We start from the raw sequence: 21,997 nt of genomic DNA on the forward strand, positions 1-21,997 counted from the left end.
AGAACAAAAAGCTCCGTGGAAAGCATTAAGAAATGGATTACGCTTTACGTGATGATTAATAATCTTCTACGCCAAAGATAAACGACACCCCTCTACAAATAAACTTTTCTTGTTCCCAAATGCGAATGGTATATACCCTGTTTCTGGGTCTGTTTTTGTTTAAATGTTGTACCACACAACTATGAAAATTGACTGAACTGAGCTGTGTCACTGAGATTACCAAAATGAACCTAATAAAACTTCAGTAATTTGTAAATGAAATGGGATGAACAACTAGTGTTTATGCTTTTAGTACTCTACCTTAAAAACGTGGAAGGCCTCAAACTGGATGTTACGGCTTTTGTCTCGTAGAAGGTTCATCATTAACTTGAGGTTCTCAGGTTTACTGATGTATTTTGTCATAATTGTGAAGTTGTGTCTGTCTAATAGTAGCTCACCGAGAAGCTGAGAAGACAAACAATTACTCTTCCATTATCATTTAAGATTTGAAGTAAAACCAAAGTTTTAAAAACAATTCATTAAATTATCATCATTATTAAGCACAGAATATTAGTAGGCACTCAAAAGACTGATGAACTGAACTGAATTATGACCTAAAAGCTAACGAGCGCCTCCTATTTGTTACTTGAACACCTACCTCTTCTTCCGGGGTTTAAACCTATGGTGAGTCTGACACTGCTCTCTGAAGAGGACATTCAAGTCACATTTGGCCCAGAATCTGAGACTGTCAGAACCTAGTCTTTAAATATGCATTTGTGTTATCTCAGTAAAAAGAAACTGGTCAGACGATAAGTTACTGAATAACTATATACCTTAGCTTAATTTAAAAATAATTTTACTATTTCTTATTTTATTTATCTGAACTTTACAGGACAAAGGGTTTCATGTACAAAGTTTTCCACATACTTACCCCTAAACACACCAAACTTATCATTTTATCTTATCTGATTCAGAAAGGTTTATAAAAACAAATACTTTTCTGTTCCTTCTTAAGCAAGGTATCCTGAAGATACTCTAAGCTTTTCTTAGTGACTCCTCAACATTACTAAAAATGACATTAATTAAGCTAAAAAAAAGTTCATGCCTTCAGCTAAGTCTGTGCTTCCTGAGTTCTACGGAGTTGACTATACCGTATCAGCCCTTAATTTTAAAATTGTCCCTGCTTGTTCTAGATTTCTCTTTTTCTGAAGCCAGCAGTCACCTCTTCATGCTGTCAGTGTGCCAACTTCTAGTCAAGGACTAGTGTGCAGGTGGTATAACCTGCCTGGGGACAGGGACCAAGCTGTGGTCCTTGTGGACACAGGCAGAAGCAGAGCAGTGGAGAGCCTGGCCCCTGGCACCAGCCTGCCTGGGTTCCAGTCCTGACTCCCTGCTCCCTGTGAGTTCTCTAACCTTGAGAATGTTATTTAACTTCTCTGTGCCTCAGTTTTATCATCTGTACAGTGGGAGTGGATAATGGACCTATATCTTATGAGAGTATAGTGAGAAATAAAAGCATGAATACATGAAAAGCACGTTGGACCCGAGTCTAATAAGAGACATGGAGTGAGGTCTAAGGGAAGGAAAATGCATGGATAGAGCTACTTTGCCATGGTTTACTTGCTGTTATTAATTCCTTTCTGGGTTTCTGGCTACGCTCTAGATACCTGAAGTTTCCAGATAACTGATCTCCAGATAAATAACATGTCATCATAGTAAATCAAAAATAACCTGATGTGCAGGAAAACAAATCTATTCTACTTAGGATTTATAAAGAATTTAGAGGAAGAATTCAAAAGCTCACATAGGTTTCACATCAAATCTGAATCACAAAATATACAACTTTCAAAGTAAGAAGCCCAGTATTTACTCTTACGGAGGCTCAAAAGGTAGTATTAAGTATGTATAGACTTATTGGGTGTTAATTTTCTGTCACAGAAACCAAATAAATACTGAAAATGACTCATTTCAATGTGATTATTTAGAGAAGGATGACCAGTAATTTAAAGAATTTCTTTGGACATAAAAATAAAAAATTGGGGGAATTACTTGGCAGTCCAGTGGTTAGGACTCCACGCTCTCACTGCCGAGGGCCAGGGTTCATTCCCTGGTCTTAGAACTAAGATCCCATAAGCCATGCAGCGGGGCCAAAAATAAACAAACAAAAACAAACAAACAAATAAATAAATTGAAGCTTGGTACAGGGAATACAAATTTGCTGGTAAAATAAATATAGGGATAAATAAATGCCAATGTGGCAGCAAAAAGGAGTACAAATTAAAATACATTTTTAGAGTACCACTGGTCCTCAAAATTTCTCCATGTGTTCATGAGAAACTGTAGGAATGAAAGACTTGCTTCATATCCATTCCTTCGCTAGCCATACAGTGTCTCTGGGGCAACGATTCAAATCTGCTGTTGCAGCCGAAACAGCCACAGACAATATGTAAATAAAAGAATGCATCTGTGTTCCAATAAAACTTTATTTACAAAAATACACAGTGGGCTGGATTTGGTAGTTTGCCAAACCCTGTTCTAGAGTTTTAAATATTTAAGTTTCAAATGGAATTGTCCACATCCTATTTTGATACAAAGCAGCCAAACTCGTCTACGGTTCACAGTGTCACTGCTCACGGCCACCCCTCTCCCCTCACACAGCAAGCTTGTGCCATCTGGGCAGCATTCTGGGGAACAAAACACCTGCAGCGCCTTCAATTTGGTGATACGATTCTAAGTTTTAACAATAGGCTCCCAAATCTAAAATACCTCATTACTAAATGATTAAATCCTCTTCAAAATTCTGTATGTTCCATTTTGGTATCTCTAACACATGAGGAGGTGAGCAGGGGCAGCTGCCCCGCAGGAACCACTGCTGAACCCAGCCTGTTCCTTTCCACAAAAATCTTGACCATGGGCAAGTCTATTTTCCCTGTAAAGGTCTAGAACCCATAGCACCATATCTCCCTTTCCCCAAACACACATTTCAAATAAGGGGTGGAGAGAAATGAATTACTTCAATAATTTGTCATACCTTGAGTGACTGTCTTTTTGTCACATAATTTTCTGAATGAAGTAACTTCTCATATTCACTGAAGAACTAAAAGACAAGAAAACACGTATCAGAGTTATTTTTTTAAAGACCAGTAATAACATTAAAAAGCTTGAGTACAAACTTCTAACAGCACAAAGGCCAATCGCTGCCCAAGCTCAGCCCCTCCTGTCTGCTTCACACCCATCCTCAAGGTGGTACCCACTGGTTACCTCCACGAAGAAGGCTCCTGGCCCCCTCCCAGCTCTAGCCAGGTGCGCATATAGCTTAAATCTGGTCCTCTTCTGTCCAAAGTCCATATGCACACAACATAACTCCCGTTCCCCCCACTGTTTTCTCACTGTTGAGTCAGCTCTCATTTCCTGGTGTTAGATTAGAAAATTCCTATTTTTTACAACTCAACTAGTCCAAAGCACAAGCACAAAGAGAAAAGTTGCCTGTTCTTTCAAAGCAAGAAGAGAAAATAATTAAAAACAGGAGAGAGAAGAAATTCAGCACTTTTAAATAGGCAGGTGTCCCACAGAAGGTAGGACTTGAGCTCAAACTTGACTAATGGGAGAGATTTTGTTCAGAAATGGGGAGGAGAAGAGACACTCTTGCGGAATAGAAAGGGAAGAACACAGCATGAGCGAAGACCTGGAAAATGCAAAATGATACAGATTTTAAGAGCTGACGAATGTCCACTAGATTTACAAAATGGTGCTCCCTAACAAGAACAGTGTCCCTGGAATGGTAAGGAGCAGAAGCAGAGGAAAGCAGGGAGGTGGGAAACAGAAGTGAAGGGCACACAAGGGCTAGGGCCACACTTCCCAAAAGTTAGAAGAGAAGGCCACTTAGCTGTTTGTTTTAACTACAGACAGGTTTTAAAAGTTCCAAAGTTTTGCAGTACTAGTATGACTCTGCTGGGTATCAGTGCTTTACTGAGACCTTTCCTTGGTTGTGGTGGGTGGTAGAGGATGCCTGCTTTGTAATTTGTCCATGCTAAAACCGTTTCTACCTTTGCTTTATGATGGGTTCTCATCAGCCATTTGTCTGTGGTTTAGAGCAGGGGTTGGCAAACTACAGCTCATGGGCCAAATCCAACCCACCGTCTGTTTTTATACAAGTTTTATTGGAACGCAGCCATGCTCACTTGTGTATGGTAAACAAATTCAGTTTATGAACTCTTTATGGCTGCTTTTGCAGTAGAACAGACAGGAGAGCTGACAGAGACTGCATGGCTATGAAACCTCAAATATTTACTATCTGGGTGGCCCTTTAGAGAAAACGTTTTCCAGCCCTTGGTTTAAAGCTAACCAGAACTGCCTATGCATTCATTCTGTTGCTTATCTCTAGGCAGAGGTGGGATGGCCATCTATTTAGTATGCAAGCAACTAAAACTCTTCTCTTCAGAGATGGCTGTTAACCCTACCTTGTCTCAAATGATCGTCAAGCCAATGATCAAACAATTGGGTCTGCCTTTAATCAATAATGCAGAAACAGGAACACCTCAAGTTCTCGACAGAAAATGCAAGTTAAGATTTTCTGCTGCATAATTTTTAGGGTAAGCTTGGTTGCAAGAAATTATTCTCAAGGAGAACTGCCTGGTTAGATTTTATCCCTGGGCCAGCAATAAAGGACTAGGAGAGACAGAGGTCAGGCACCGTTTGGGCCCCTCAAAGATTTGCTCTCCGTGAGCGCCATTCTATTTACTGCAGAGGCACGCTCGGTGACTGCGTCCACTACATGACACTGTAATTCAATTCCCGTCTAAGAATGTCGATGGAAGAAATTTGTTCCAGGTCCCAGTGCTAGAAAAGGCTGTTTCTTTTGAACAAGCTTTACAGATACTGTGAGCTTTTCCTTGGTTTTGTTTCCCTCTATGCTTTAATTATTAGAAAGCTCAGAGTCAAGTGTACAGATTCTAGAGCATGTGTCTTTGCCCAGTAACTCCACCTCAGCTTAGTTTAAATTGCCTGCACCTCCCCACTTTCCTTCTCCTCCTTGGATCTGACTGCACTGCATGCACATTTTTGTCAGCTGCTGCACATAAACTGGCTAAAATCCTGTTAACCAATGTCACCCATTAATAACATACAGGAAAATATTTTATCACAAAATTAAAGCGACATCATTGCCGGTAGCAAATTTCTGGGAAATTAGTTTTTATCTTTGGTAGGTTTTAAATTAAGATACTCATATGTTTAATTAAAAAAAAAAAACCCTTGAGACCATGTGGTAATAGAAATAATAATGCTAATGTTTATTAAATGCCTACTGTGCTCCAGGCACTGTGTCTTGCATTTGACACACACATTCTTATCTAATCCTCACAGCAACCCAGTAGTAAGAAGGTGCTATTATGAGCCTTCTTTTAGAGCTGAAGATCCTAAAGGCACAGAGGGTGAATGAAGGCTGCTGCCCAAGAGCTAGAAGCACACGGTGGAGCTGGGACTCGAAGCCAAACTCCACGCAGTCTGGTGCCAAAGCCCACGCTTCTAACTACTGCAAAAGGCACCAACAAAACGACTGTGCTTCCGATTTAAACCAACAAATGCACAGGAAAAAAAAACACACCCACATCCCAATGTACACGGGCAGAAAAAAAAAAAAAGACCAGCTATGTTTAAGCCATTGATGAGGCTATTTATGAGGGAATTACTATGTACTCAGCACTGTGTTATGATGTTACTGGGAGTGGGAGGGAAAGACGGGAAAAGGAACACAAGAGAATTAGAAAGCATAGGTTTTGCCTCCAAGAATCTTCTAATTTAGTTCAATGGCACAGTGAACAATGAAGTATTAACAATACCTAGGATTTTAAAAATTCAAACAACTAGTGGAAGAATGCAAACCTAAGCCAAATGTTGGGGGAGAGAGAGAAATTTTAAGTGGATTGTTACTATCATAACTTCTCCAGGAGCACCTATGAGATCTTGGACAATGCCTACATTAAACTAGTACGGCATAAGGAAGTGCTCATGGGAATTGTGGAGAGCAGAGCTGACACATGGTGGGAGAGAACACATGACGCTACTGCTGTGATGATCAAGGGCAACCAGGTTATCAGAGCACCCAGCACTATTCACAAACCTCTGGGGGTTCTACTACTAGCTCAATCTGGAGGGGGCCTTAAGGCTGGGCTAATCCAATGTCTTCATTTTACAAATACGGACAGACTTCTGAGTCCCCCAGCGGGCCTTGGTCTTGGTCACAAGGAGTCAGCAGCAGAGCAAGGGCAGAACTGGCTGCTGCGTCCTCTAGGCTAGAGTTCTGCCCATCTACCTGCTGCTGTGCCCCTTTCTCTCTATTTGTAAGCAGCAGGAATGTGAGCAACTAACGGAAAGTAAGGGGAAGATAAGAAGTCAGACGGTAATTTTCTTTTTATCTTAACTGTATATTATCATTCAGCAGCAAAGTGCTTTATTTCCCTCTTCTAAAGCGAGAAAAGATGCAAAGTGCAGTGTGTCGTCAAAAAGATAAAATTCTGTTCTGACCACGTAACGCTCTATACCTTGTTTTAGTAGAGAAATGACTACAGCATCAATTAAAAACATTGTATTTCCAAAATAAATACTCTGGTACAAAATCTAATTAAAATCTTTCATTTCTGGTAACAAAACTTACAATGTGCTATTTTAAATAGTGTTTCATGTACTTACTCTATCATAATGTTGTTCCAAAAATTCTGCGCTGAGCAATTTATGTCTTGTAAGTAAATCCTAGGAAAAGAAAATACACTTTTTACAGTTGTTTGGCATTCAAGTTCTTTTAGAAAAGAGAATCCTAAACATTCCACGCCATTTTACCTGATAAAAACTGTTGTTAAAAATTACTATACTTAAAAACACTTGAGCATGAATTGTACTGAAAATGTTGATTCTATGTAAGAGCAAATAAAATCATTAATAATCAAATTGTGATTGTAATGATTGTCACAGGTCTACAGCTCTTAGAAGGAAAAATTAAAAAGAAAATTTATAAGGCAATGGAGATAAAAACTCAAAGAAAGGGAATCAAGAATTGAAATGAAATAAAAGTAAACGGTTGTGATAAAACGTCAAATAGTATACTGCTCCTGGTGGCGAAAGAGGACATTTCTTTTATTAGAAAAAGTACTGGAGGTTCCATCTTCTTCCTCCTAAATTGAGTTACATTCAGTTTCATACTGAATGCAATCTTTTTTCAGAGGTAGAATGTTTTTTAAAAGCCCCATCATATTATAAACATTAGCTCCTAAGTAAGCAGACTAATGCTGCAAACATGTAGCACCAGAAGTTAGTATGACCTAGAGTCCAATTGTGCACCCCTATGAAATCGAGCTTATGCCTCACCCCATGAATTTCCCTGGAAACAACTCAAGGATCATTCATTCAGAAAACACCTACTATGTGCCAGATAAAGTTCTAGGTGCTGGGGCTACAAAGACAAAAAGATATGGTCCTTGCCTTCAAGGACATAGAAGTTAGCAATGAATTAGGCTTGGTCTCACAAGGTGGGAACAAGAATGGAAACACGTGACAGCAGGAACAGCCAATTCATCTTCGGTGAATTAATGAATTAAATTCCTTTACAGCTGCCCACTGGAGAGGTCACTGCCAATAATCCCTTTTCTGCAAACCAACTTTCCTTTAACTTGTTTTCTTTGCTGTGTATGTTTGACTTACCCAGGTTACAATGAACTAGTGTTTCCTGAAGTATGTCCTGAGAAGTGCTCTAAGGAATGCTCCATGGTCAACGAATGAGGAAAGAGCTACAGCTCTGGTACCCTCGTGGGGATCCATCAGGTTTCAAGAGATTTTGCAGGGAGCTCTTTTGCTGCCTGCTTGTTAGCACCCTTCCCTGAAAGGCCTCCTTTGCATAGGCTTTCCCCTGGCCTAGTTACTTCCAACCTTTGGACCTCGACTCAAACATCGCCTCCATGGGGGACCCTTCCTGACTGGTCACTGGCACCAAAGCATGGTCACAGTTATGACTTGACATCTGTGGGATTATTTTATTAATGTCTCTCTCATGATAGGCTGTAAAGTCTATACATACAAGGGTCATGTCTATAAAGTCTATACATACAAGGGTCATGTCTATTTTTACTAACCTCTGAATCCCCAGCACCTATGCAGTATCCAGCACATAGTAAGAGCTTAATATTTAATAAATAAATGAATGAACCAACAGAATCAGGGAACATGTTTGGGAAAACAGCACATTAAGCAATCTTCAAAGTATGCTTTTAAGAAGGCTTCTAACTCTACCCCAAAGATTTACAGGTGTTCAAACTGCTGGATGGGGTATGTGTCCTATGCCCATGGAAGGTCTACCCAATTTTTCCTAAATCCCCCTTGGGGATTAAACAGGCAAAATTAGAAAACCTGGAGTTTGAGTACCTTCAAGCATCTGGAAAGAAATGCTGAGGCTTCCCCACATGGGAAGGAGGAGATGGCAGGGCTAGAAGAATTTATATTATCTATTGGTCCATGGGGTCAGATGTGAGGGAGACAGGAACATGAGAACCTTATGGGAATGTATCAACCATGCTTGTTAAAGAGTGTGTCCCGCCTCTAACACGCTACTGTGTGGTCTATGACGGTCTCCCCTGAGTTAGGAGCCTCAAGGGCAGGCGTTTGTCTGGACAGATCACTGCTGAACTGGGAATTCCCTGGCAGTCCAGTGGTTAGGACTCTGCACTTCCACTGCAGGGGGCCCCGGTCAGGGAACTAAGATCCCACAAGCCGTGCAGTGTGGCCAAAAAAAAAAAAAAAAAAAGAGATCACTGCTGAACCTCAGGACCTAAAGACACGAGCAGGCACTCAGAGACTTGTGGAATGAACTGAATGAACAATGAAAAAGTGAATTTAAGGACTGCTGTGGCTAGATCCATGCAAGACTGAGTGTCACGTCTACTTTTTGTGGCTGGGTCTTTCTGAAGGCCACTGTGAGGAAGTACAGAGCCAGGAGCCAGGTGCTCACCACTCTGTCATGATATGACGAAAGAGAATGCCAAAGGAGGGGGTCTCAGAGACAACGGCTCTCCACTGGGGTTGGTTTCTTAGAAACAGGTAGGTAGAAAGTATTACTCTGAAAAGCAAAGATCCTAAATATGCTGCGCCAGAGTTTTTTCTTTAGGTCTGAGTAAGGCGACTATTTACCTTGAAAGCTGTACCTCCAGCAGCAGCAAGAGGCTCACAGTTGGGCCACACATGACAAGGGGGAACCTCAAACATCTCCCCATCAGAGATTCTACTTGTTATCATCTGGTTTAAAGAGACCAGGAAGCTCAGGAAACCACTGCCAATCTAGGAATCACTTCTCCATGGCCTTGGGGTAGGGACACTGGAAAGGGGTGCTGAGGCTGCTAAAGCAGCCCTCCTTTAAGGAGAGTAAAACATTGGCAGGGAAGGAACCACTGCCGGGAGCCGGTAAAAAGGCTGATACTAAGCTGGGAAAAGAGGAAGTGGGGACTTGCGCAGAGCCTCTGTCTCCTGAGAGGTGGGAGAAGACCTTACCCTTGGAACTAGAGCCGAGAGCTCTGGAGAGCTCAAACCAGGCTGGGGTGGGGGTTGGGGGGGGGCAGAAACCGACAGATCAGAAAACGAAGGCAAGTGGTCATGCAGCCAGCATCTGGTAAGCGACCTGCAGAGTGGACAGGGTGCACGCGGTCCCAGATCAGCAGAGCTGCTGGGCCAGACAGCAGGGGGACAGAAAGAACCTGTTAAATTCCAGTATAGCCGAGACCCTGGTATTACCTGGAGAAAGGTCAGGGGTCATCTCCCAAGTCCAGCAGGTTGAGCAGCCGACTTTTAGGGTGGGCTGAATTAAAAAGATTCCTAAAAGTTATGTGAGTTTGGGTCCCGAACATCATGTCACAAAGACAGCCCTGGAATCCCTGAAGAAATGCTGCTCACCCGGGGGCTATTTTCACAGAGGCTTGGCAAGTCATGTGGCCCAGTTTCGTACTTGATGACTGTCTATGTCCAAGGACAAGAGACTCAGTTCTTCCAACTGTGTGGTTCACCTTTGGAGCTCTGAAAGTCAGAAAGTTCCTCCTGTGCTAGAGAGTCAAAACCTATCCCCAGGTTATTTCCAGAAAACTGTCAGAGTCAACAGAACTAGGTTTAGTACATTTTCTCTAGGACCCACTTTAAATACAAGTGGTGCTCTCACGCAAGTCCCTACCGAGTCTCCTCTTCTTCAGGCTAAATACGTCCAGTTCCTTTAACCACTCCTCGAATGACAGGTTCTCAGTCCCCCTCACCATCTACTGTCTTCTGAAAGTCATCTATTTGTCTATGTGCCTCTTAAAGTGTAGCGCCTGGAATGGAACACATTTATGTGTTGTTACCTTATAAGCTTATAGTGGGGTTGAGACCATCGACAGCTCCTTAGGTCACACATTACGTGGTCACAGGTAGCTTAGGGGCAGGGCAACAGCATCATACTGTTTAATTTTACCGGACGTACTCAGAATTTTGTTTACTCAGGGTGGGCTCTCTAGTCAGACTGCTTGGGTTCAAATTCTGGCTTCCCCATTTATGGTCTGACTTCCCCCAACATTTCTAGGCTTCAGTTTCCTTATCTGTAAAGGAGATAATAACAGTATCTCCTTCATAGGGTTGAGTATGATATGACGTTACCTGCCTTTTAGTCATTATTACACTCTGTAACAATTACACCTAGCATTACCTATTATTATTATGCCTTACTCCCACATCTCATATTGACAGAGCTGAGTCCTCAGGAGGACGACCTCAGTTCATCCGTATTTAATTTCAACCTGTTATCTTCTGGCCTCTCTGGATCTTTATGAGGCCTTATTTCAGGATCTCTGTTATCTGCCTTCTATCCCCTCATGGTATACATTTGTTATCACCCTTTATCTAAGTCTCTAATAAAAATGTTCAGCTGTGCTGAGTAAAGACAAATCCACTAAAAATTCTGCTCCAGGAGGGTGGCAATCCATTTTCTGGCTCCTTATGGATATGGCGTTCAATTAATTATGAACTGCTACCCTGAAACTCCATCTAGCTCCTACCTTTTCATTGTTTCCATGAAAACAGACCTGTACAATTATTCAACATCTAATATATCCACATTGTCATAAAGGAATAATTCTAATAGCTACTGTTCACTGCACCCATACTATGTGAAGACACAATAACCCTGACATACTAGTATTACCTACATTTTGACAGATGAAAAGACTGAGGTTAAATCAGCAGCAGAGCTGGGAACTGAATCCAGGCAGCCACACCCTTAGCCCCCTGATCTACTGGCGTCTATGAGATTAGTATGACTGAACTTACTCTTAGTGAATCCATGCTGGCTGTGGGTACACGGTTTCCTTTCCAAAATGCTCAGAAATCATCTCTTTAGCAATACTTTCTAGTACCTTACACAGGTATAATATCGAGCTCCACCAGCCTCTCTGGGGAATCTACCTTCTTTTACTCTGGAAAATTGGAAATATATTTGTTGGCCTTCTGATGTCCCTCCCCATCTCCTTAATTCCTCAAAAAAAAAAAAAAAATCACGAACAAATATTTGGCCACTGATTTACTATCTCAGAACCCCATTCGTTCAAGCTATGAATCTTAGACATATTTCACGCAGGTAGTTTTAATTCCCTTTTAAGACTCAGCACCTGTTCCTTGGACTTTAAATCCAGGGTTATGGATAAGCTGCATTTGTTTCAAAGTTTTTGTGTGTAGAATGCACTTTCTGGGAAGGTAGCTCTGGTCATATTCTCGAAGGAGAGCACGAACCATCTACTCTTTTCTGATATAAAAATGTTCTTTGCAAAGAAGACATTAGCAAACCAGAAGAGGAGCGGTCCTCCCTCCCTGCTTGTCAGCACCTCTGGTGTGAAAGTGAGACCAGAGCCGACCAGACATTTTAAGGAGGGGTGGGTGGTACCTTCGGCGTGTTTGGTAGGTCTGTGCCTCTCTTATATTGTCTTAGTTTTGGGCTCTACTTAACTTTGCTTCTTGGAGAGCTCTCCATTCAGGAGGCTCTTTAATCAGCTCTGCCCCTTCTGAGTCATCGGGAGCAGCTGAGATACAGAAGCCAAGCTCGCTCCTCACTGCTCTCTCTTCTAGAGCTCATCCTTAGAATCCTACATGGTTTTAAAGTTTCTCTTCTTCAGGTAGGGACTGCCTGACTCTGCCCAATCCTTCCCTCTCTGGCTACCACGACCTGACAGGGCTGCTTTACCCACAGTGATTCCATCACCACCGTTTTCTTCTTGGTGAGAATTTCATTCAAAAAAGCAATCCTATCTGAGATGGAATTATCAGCAAGGCCAATCAGGGACTCACATCTGTGGCACAGAGTTAGTCAGCACATCTCTCTCACCTCTGAGCCAACTGCGCCAGGAGCGTGTGACCTGTGCTCTTCTTGGTCAGGCGGTCTGGCTGCATTCTCCGACCCCACTGCTGCTCCTCTCCTCTGCCCTCACCCTCCTCCTCCCAGAGTGTCCCACGCTCAGGCTTCTGGCTTTCTTCCCACCCAGGAGTATCCCTTCTTGACACATGGTGCTGCTACATCTCCCTTCATTACAGGTCTGCTTCTTTTGAATGGGGCGTCCCCTTCCATCAATATATCCCAGGTCATGAGTCCCATCCCACCAAGTGCAGTGATACCTAAGATGTCATATTTTCCACTCTATGTTATAATCTCATATTCATTTCATTTTGCTTTGTACATTAACATATAAATATCTGAGGTCTTCTGACATCCTCTCTAATAATCCCTAGGCGGCCAAGTTCCCAGGCTTTCATCCCATTTTGAGGGTGTTCATTCGCTCTGAGGGACAAATTTTATTCAGAGACCAAGATGTGCTCATTATCTCAATGGCTCTTTATACATAAAAGTGAACCTTCACAAAAACAGTGGCCACTTCTCACTGTAACAGTGTTCATCGTTTCTGAGCACAGTAGTCTGCAGGTTAGTATATTAAATTCTGATTATATTAAAATTACAGTTCTAAATATTCACTTATGAGGTCAGACATTTTACATAAGGGAATATAACGTATAAAGGCTTGCTCTCATTGTGAAAAACACTAAAAAACATTACTGCTTTATCTACATACCTTAAACAGCACAGAACTTTGCAACTCAAAACAAAAATGTGCATGTTGTACAGTGGTATCGTATCATCTGTGTATTTAATTTACACAAACACACAACAGGGAGACAAGGTAGGCAGGGGAGGGGGGAGTAGTAGTGCTGGTGATTCTGCACCCCCACCCCTTGTGTTTAATAAACAAGCTCTGGCCTGAGCAGGAGATGGGAGAGAGAAGTCCACTGTGCCCTTGGGCCTGTCCACAATAGGGAAATCTCTGTCCTGAGTGTGGTTCTAGTATACTGCAAATTAACAATGGCCCTGAACAGAAGCCAACTACTTTGTCTGATGCTTAATCAAAGAAACTGCTGCAGTATGTTCCAACACAGGAGAAAAATCTGATTTTCACATGTAGTGCATATCTATATACTGTACTTGATGGGTAATTTAACAGAAAAGTGTACTTTTGACCGTACAGGACTTTTGCCTTTTAGACAGACTTTAGAATCTAACTTTTCTACCCTTTTTAAGCTGTGACTCTACTGCGTATACCTGAGTCACAATACATATTTAAATATATCTTCTCTCTTCCCGCTAGAGGGCAGCCATGTATAGACTTGGAGGGTAGAGAAGGTTTAGGAAAAACAGCACACCTGTTAATCTCATTTGTATGTATATTTAGAATTCTACAGTTTTTATGTTACCTTGAATGTGGCAAATGCATCTGAAGCTATATCAAATGTTGACATTTCGACATATCTGAAGAAATCATAAAACTGTTCTGACCACAAAATGATTTTTGCAAGTGGCTCATGTCTGATGCATTCTCTCAACATTATTCCACAATTCAGAGCTATTTCTGGAGACTCATATCTGCAAAAAGAAAAGACAAAGATGACTGCTTTTTTTCCCCATCACTGTTCTTTTAAAAACTCTAACAGTTCCAATTTTTAGAACAGGAAGTTTCAGACATGTCCTAATTAAGTGACAGAGCAGGTTACGAAATGCATCTCTCTCAGAGTAGAATATGTGCTCAGAGGGATTTAGTCTAGAGGGCACACACACATTAGTTGGTCGTGACTGCTTCAACCCGAAGAAAAATAACAGCCGTGAGAGCGATCATGAAAATAAAAGCTTATTACTTAAGCTAAAAGATCTGAAGAGACGTCTACAGGGTCACACCTCCAAATACGGTTTAGTTTTACATGTGGTGCTCTCACCACTTCAGAAAAACCAAAAAACAGTATGAAATAAGCAAAATAGTTTCCTAAAATTCATAGTATCTAAACGGGTCTATCAAATATACAGCATTTATACTTGTTTCAATTCAGTACTCAAAATAGTACTTTCAAGACCGTTGGCAGCAACACATAAATGCTACAAAGGATGTCACCAAGTCCCTAGTCAGGGATGGCCCGAGGGCTCTCGCGGTGGACACAGGGGACTCCACGGCATCCCTCATCAGCTTTCCGCACAGCCTTCCTCTACACCCACCTCAATGTCTCTTGCCTCTTCCTTCCCCGTGATCAGAAAGAGAACCTTGTTTTCCTCTCAGCCCAGCAGACTCTTCCATTCTGATGTACATCAAACCCCTTGGACTGGACTCTGCTATTCTGCTCAAACACATCACTCTGTTCCTCCACCTCCTTCCAAGCTGCACACACAGGCTTAATATCCTTCCCCACTCAGCGTCCTCTACTTTCCTGCCATCGAATCCATTTCCTAACGTTTTACGAGTAAATGCCTCTGCTTCGCTAAAACAAATGGTCTTTTCTCATAAATTCTGCTATTTAATTTCCTGACAATGCAGATCGTTGCATCTCTCTCTTTAAAAAAAGAAAAGTTCTCCCAGCTCTCCTTTCTACCTCCTCTGTTTCTATTTCTCGCCTGGCTGAGGTCCTTCCTCTGTTGCCTCTGGCCTGCTAGTGAATGCTCCTACGACCTCATAGTTCCCTCCATGGCTCCTAAATTGCCCCAGCTCAGATCTACCCTGGGCTGTAGTGAGGCATTTTCTGTTGCTTCTGGACAACTTCAGTTAAAGGCCTACCATAAACTCTACAAGTCTAATATGGCATCACTATTTTGCTTCAGATACCTGGGTCTAAAACAGGTTTAACAGAACTTTCTTTGGTAATGGAAATGTTCTGTAACTATGCGGTCTACTGAGCACTTGAAATCTGGCTAGTATGACTGAGGGACTGAATTTTAAATGTCATTTAATTTAAATTAATTTAAAATTAAATAATTACATGTTGTTAGTAGGTACAGTATTGAACAGCACAGTTCTAAACCTTCCCCTCTTTACCTACTCCCAACCTTCCCATCCTCAATGTCACCACCCCTTTTAAATACTTCTTTGCAATATCTCAGTTTCATTTTCTTTTATCCATTCCCAGTGCTGCATGAAGTCACACCTAGTCACTCAAGTGACCCCTAACCAGCACCTTTGTTCAAGCTCTGTCTTAACAAATCTATCCGACGACTAGTGTTATCAATAGCCTTTCCAGCTTAGGAGCTTATAATGATTTCTTCTTGCTAATCAAATAGACAAACTTTGATGCCCAGGCTTCCCCACATCATAGCTACTCTTCTGGTACAAATCCTCTCCCACTATGCCATAAAACACTCTGACTATCTCCTTCCTGTTGTCAATCACTGTGTTCATTCCTGCCCTTGTACTCACTCTTTTTTCTGCCTATGCAAATTTGAAACTATCTGGAACCTCAATCCTAAGTCCATCTTCTGTTACCAACTCTTGCCTTATTGACTAAACCCACATTTTATCCCCTGAAATCCACTAGTAGTGTTATCTAGTAGAATTATCCTTCTGTTGTACATATGTTCATCATAGATTCCCAACAAAAGCAAAACCACGTTCCTTTGTATCACTTGTGGCATGGCAGCTAGAAGGCTTACTGGCTCTTAGGTGTTATTAAAATGTCTGCTCCCAACATGGCTGATCACACAATTCATTTCTGCTGATCTGTAACAGGCAGGAGACTAGAAAGACAAGGGTAAGACACTTTGGTGCAACAAGTTGGGCAGGTTTTGATGGCAGTTTGTCAAGCTTGTCTTAAACGATTAAATGTAAACCCGTAAGTACAAGGTAAACAGTTACGCTGTACAACCTGTTAGCACATTAACATTTAAATCGCCAGTGGAAAAATGATTGCTCCAGATTTAGACTAACACTAGCAACAGGATTATTTTCAAATGCACACTAATATTGTTAGCATAACTCCCCCAAATGTCTAACATCAAAGTGTCAATACTTATAGCCTGAGTGGCTAATCACATTGCGTTAAAGTAGTCCAAACTAATTAATCAACAAAAGCAGAAAAATCTTTTTATTTTTTTGGCCACGCTGCATGGCTTGCAGTATCTTAGTTCCCCAACCAGGGATTGAACCTGGGCCCTCAGCAGTGAAAGCGCCGAGTCCTAACTACTGGATTGTCAGGGAATTCCCAAAAAAGCAGAAACATCTTCAACAGGTAGTTTCAACAGGGCCCCTGGAAGAAATGGCTGTTTCCGGGTCTGAGGCAGGATCTGTACAAAATGAGCAAGGGACATCTTGTGCCAGACTGCAAGGAAGCCATCAAAGACGAATGGGGTCTTGCCAAAAGGACATAGGAGCCAATTTGAAGGAGCTCCCAATAGCCCAAGACGGGGCAATTTGGACATAAAAATTTGGTCATAATGACTGCAACGGACTGAGACACATCAAATATATTTTAAAACCTCCTAAAACTTGAGGTCATAATGGTGCTTAAGACAATAACATACTCATTGCTCATCTAAGGAAGTGGCTAGGGCACCAATCGATTATACTAAAAAATGATACAGTGGAAAAAAATCAAGCATCTATTCTGTCTTTCCTATAGAAATCACTGCTGAGGAACAAAACACATTTAATATACAGAGAAGGAATAACAGAATTAGGAAATCACCATTTTGAACCTAGACAATGATCCTCAGTGGATACTAAAACCATTAGGTGAAGGGTTGATGGAGAACTTTATAATGGACAGACTGACAACACCTACATCCACTGATCAATCTAAATATCACCAGAAGTAGGACAACCTGCGTTGCCCAACAGGAAGCAATCCCATCACAATCCCATCCATGAAGAATTCCTGCCCCCCCAAACTGAAGCTGAATCTAATCAAACTAACTTGAAAGAACAGAGGATAGAGGAACATGGTTACAGGTGAAACCACAGGATGCAAATCCCAAATATGTGGTTTCCCTGCAAAACAAATGACCCAGTTGCTTCAACAAATAAATGGTGTTAAAAGAAGGGGGCAGGAACTATTATAGATTAACAGAGTTAAGAGTCGTATCAACCAAATTCAGTTTGTGGACCTTGCTTGAAAACTGATTTAAACAAAATGAAAAATGACATTTTTGGTGAAAATCAAGGAAATCTGAACAGTGACTGGGCATTAGATAATATCAGGTTTTTAAATGATATTATGGTTATGTTAAAGAATCCTTTATTATGTACTAGGGATGCATACTGAAGTGATGTTATGTTTGAGGAGGAAAAACAAGAGGCAAGGAATAGATGAAACAAGAATGTTAATAAATGTTAGTAATTGTTGAAGCCTGGTGACAGGTAGGAAAGGGGTTGTAAGGGGTGGGGGGACGGCTTCTGTGGGATCCCAACACCAATGGCTTCTCCTCGCCTCCGTAAACTGAGATTTCTGCTCTGGTCAGCTCAGTTGAGAGCTTGAAACCTTTCTTTAAATATTACCTCAAAAGTCTTACTTTACATGACATTAAACAATGTTCATATCATACCCCTGGCCACTCTAAAGTGAAACACAGGCAGAGTTAACTAATTCATAGATTTTAACAACCGCTGCTTTCTATGGAAAAAGGAAGACTGGCTTTAAAAATACACAAAGGCATCTGGCAGCTGCTCTAAGAACACTAAAATTTCAGACTACTCACTACATGTTCATACACGCAGCTCTGGATTGATACAACAAAAAATCAGATGCCAAAAATTCCGTATGGCAACATCTGAAGAAGCAACATAGATAGTTAGAACTAGAAAGAAGGAAATAGAATGCTGGCATCCAACACATGCACTGACTCATGCTTTGTCTAAACGAGTTTGAACTTGGGGCAAGTGTTAAACCACAGAGATATGAATCAGAGTGAGGCAAGCTATAAAGCTGGGGTAGGAGAGCAAGCTGATTCACGCCACCAGTCATGCCAATAAAACAGCTGCCCGCCAATTTAACAGAACACCACCAGTGCACACGTACCCAGAGCTGGCAAACAACTCTGGTGTGAAACAACAGGAGGTTACTTTGCCAATCAGCGATGACAGAGAAGAGGACTTTTTTCTTAACTTTTAGTTTTAAGGCTTTTTTGGTTTTTGTTTGATTTTTTTTTTTTTTTTTTGAAACTGACAGGCTACCCAAAGATAAATGCCTGCTTAGTCCAACAGTAATTCCAGGAAGATGCACTGTGAATTACCAGATTAAGTGGGTGAGTGGACACACACAGGTGAAAAGCAAAGGGAAGTACGTCATAAACATGTACTTTGTTGACTGTTGACTGAACAAGGTTAAGCTATATAGCATCCAAGCTCCATTTACTGGGAAGCCTTTACTGCAGTACTGTGTGCATGTAAGTCCAAAGAAGATGTCTTTAAATACATGATTTAGCTGATATTTCAACAATTAAGGTTTTTACATCTTAGAGAACAGAAACAAGAACACAGAGGACTTATTTTTTTCTTCAGTCATGTATGGTTTGAGAATTTAAAGGCTCACAATTCACCTAACTTTAAAATCCCATGGGCATTTTCAAATTCAGTTTAGCTCACAGGTTAAATTTTAAGGAGGGAAATGTGTTCCAGAACTACGGGAAAATGAGCTGATGAAACTACAGAGGAAATGCTTTCTGACATTCACCATCCTGTTTTTGCCCAAGACCATCTTTCCTTTTTATTTTTCAAGTCAAAAATATAAATCTTATTACATTATACTTTATACATACCCTTTCAATAGCATGAACAAAATATTCTGTTGGGTGCAGATGTATTCAACAGTAGGAGTTCTTGTACCAATTTGTCTTCTGAGAATATTGTTGAAAATCTGAGCCACGTCTTTCTTGCCCTATTAAGGAAGACAAAAATATCAAAATGCCTGACTAAATGCCAAAATGCCCTAAATAAACTCAAATCTAGGTACTGTATATTTATAATTATGACTGAATATCTGACTTTAAAATGTTCGTAGACATTAAATTTTCTTATTTTATTTCTTCCTTCGTAATTTCAAATTCTAAGTTTTAATAGTGAATTTTTTTTTAAAGATTTTTTTGATGTAGACCATTTTTTTAAAGTCTTTATTGAATGTCACAATATTGGTTCTGTTTTATGTTTTGTTTCTTTGGCCTCGAGGCATGTGGGATCTTAGCTCCCCGACCAGGGATCGAACCCACACCCCCTGCACTAGAAGGTGAAGTCATAACCACTGGACCACCAGGGAAGTCCCTAAGTTTTAATAGTAAAGTATTTTTGACATGAATAATGTGTTGACAAAGTGAAATCTTACTATATATAATTTCAATGATTTCTAACTCTCAGAATCATGCTGACTCAGATATGAAAAACAAAACCTTGCTATATGCTTACATTGTTCAGGGATCCGATTCCCACCCAAGCAGCTTCAAATAGGATGCTTGTATTGTAAACAATACATATAGCTTCCTTTTATAGTGGTGGAAGGAGGAGAAACTGTATTGTTAGTGTAATAAAAATGAAAGAATTCTGTAAGAAGTTGAGCTTTAATGGCAAGTAGACATATCCTCCTACTAAACTAGGTGTAATTGGGAAAAACTTTATATATAGATAATTAAGGTACTAAGTATCACATGATGCAACAGTTCAGAGATCAGTGTTACACCACTGTACTTCACGAAACAAAATAGGTAGATGTTAACACAATACAGCGAAGCTTATAATCAGAAAGCTGCACAAGAAAGTAACAAATGCAGAAGTAGACCCCAAGAGATGTTTCAGAACTGCCACTTTATAAGGCTGACAAGTCTGCAGGAGAGTGAGTGAAACGCTAGCTTTCCAGCACTAGAGATCACCCTGGGGCCTATGCTAGGTCAGGAGTAGTAATGGCAATCTCGAAGAACCAGTCTCAAGGGCACACATTTCTTTTAAATTAAATTTATGTCTCTAAAGTCCCAAATGAATATTAAGTTCAAGGTCCAGGTTGGGGAGTGGGGTGGCAAGACGAAGGAGAAGGAACTGGATGGTCCAGTGCACTCCCACCTTTGTAGTGGAGATAAAAATCCTTGTTGTTGGAATTTGACACTCTATTAAAGATATATGAAACCAGCTATATAAATGGAAATATCATAGTTCTGTCTGTTCTAAAAGACAGAAGTAAATTTTTATTCTCTTTTATTATCTATTGATAATACATTCAAGTAACCTATGAACCACATCTTCCCCACCCTTCTCTAAAACTGAATCTAGCTACAGGTGTCTGTCATTTTCTCCCCTGGTTTTCCAAGTACCTGAATAGACATACAATCCCTCAGGACGATAAACACTGGGGCTTAAACAAAGCACAGCCATAACGAAGAGTCGAAGAGGAGACTGCTCACGACTATGCCAGAGCCCTTCATTACACACTTCTCAGACTAGTTTATTCAGACTGGTATCAGGGACCATTCTTCTCACTAATAAATGCACTAAATATCCAACATGGGATGATCTGGCTGTATAAGCCTGGGCACCAATCTCAAACGCCTACCAGGGACGAGCAGGAAATGCAAATGAGCGCAGCAGGCCGAGGTAGAAAAAGCACGCTGTGCCGTCTGTGGCACACCCAAGTGTGGATGCCAACGTCACGGGCTGAGGGGCCACACAAGACTACAAGGCCCAATGTTGCCAAATTTTCCAAGGGAAACCAGAAATTCAAAATTGTGTATAAAATCTCCTGCTGTTTTAATGTTATCCTCATTTAAATGTTTAAAAGCAGTGCCAAGCAAACAAAACACATATAATCTCGACTGTAGTGAGTTCTCAGCAGGTTAAAAACAAACAAACAAAAAAACCCAAATGTTCTCTAAGATCTCATCTACCTCAAAAATTCTAACACTCTATGGTCTTCTTTAGATTGTTTCTTCCTTGAGAGCCAAGAACCAGTGAATTATGTAAACCAGCAGCTGTTTATTAAATACAGCCTAAATGAAAGGGCATAACAAATACCTAAAAAACTTCATATACGATGTAGTGAAAGAGGGGGAAAAAACCTGGCCTAAGTCCGAGATACCCTTGAGTTCCTGAGTTGGCCCCGCTAATTAGACAGGCAGCCCGGGTATGCTTACAGGTCAGTACCCCTGAGCCAAGAGCCCAACAGGAACCTTAAAATGTTTCAGAGAGAACATACGGAAAATGACTACGAATAGTTAGTGTTTTTGAAAAATAAAAAACTGATTTCTTACCTCAAAGTCAATGAGCTGTAAGTCAGCTACTAGGGTGCTAAGGAGCCCACTATTATACAGTTCTTGAGCGAGCTGTGCCACCGCTTCTGTCTGTGGCTCCTTTTCATTTGTGCCATACAGAATTTCTTTCATGGCAACCAGATTTTTGGAAACTTCTTCTGTAGCCTGATTTTGGGGGAGAGGAGAAAATTCATTTTCACAAACACATATAACATACCTACACTTGCTAAATACCTTCTCTATATATTACATACCCCCAGACCCCTGTACAAGACACAAAGGTGGGCAAGCCCCATCCTGGCCCTCAGGAGTCAAAAACTGCATGTGTGTGCACAGGTGGGGACTGACGTATGTGCTCGACAGGGAAGGCCAGCAGATTCACAACCTGTATACTTGAACGCTGAAAACAATGTTGTTGTAGTAGAAACAGAACAGGGAGAAAAAGTT

At 41.0% G+C, this 21,997-nt stretch overlaps 1 protein-coding gene across 1 annotated transcript in view; it reads right to left on the minus strand.

Annotated features, from left to right (window-relative positions):
- CAB39 (calcium binding protein 39) overlaps positions 1 to 21,997 on the minus strand; it is an 86,767-nt gene that overhangs the window by 2,873 nt on the left and 61,897 nt on the right. The window contains exons 3-8 of the mRNA XM_082658831.1: positions 21,551 to 21,715; positions 19,082 to 19,200; positions 13,771 to 13,939; positions 6,670 to 6,729; positions 3,011 to 3,076; positions 301 to 444 (exon numbers count right to left, since the gene is read on the minus strand). Coding sequence (XP_082514957.1) covers positions 301 to 444; positions 3,011 to 3,076; positions 6,670 to 6,729; positions 13,771 to 13,939; positions 19,082 to 19,200; positions 21,551 to 21,715 — 723 coding nt within the window. The remainder of the gene's footprint in view (positions 1 to 300; positions 445 to 3,010; positions 3,077 to 6,669; positions 6,730 to 13,770; positions 13,940 to 19,081; positions 19,201 to 21,550; positions 21,716 to 21,997) is intronic.

The sequence above is a fragment of the Grampus griseus genome (genome assembly GCF_964374135.1).
Source record: "Grampus griseus genome assembly, chromosome: 7".
Classification (NCBI taxonomy): Eukaryota; Metazoa; Chordata; class Mammalia; order Artiodactyla; family Delphinidae; genus Grampus; species Grampus griseus.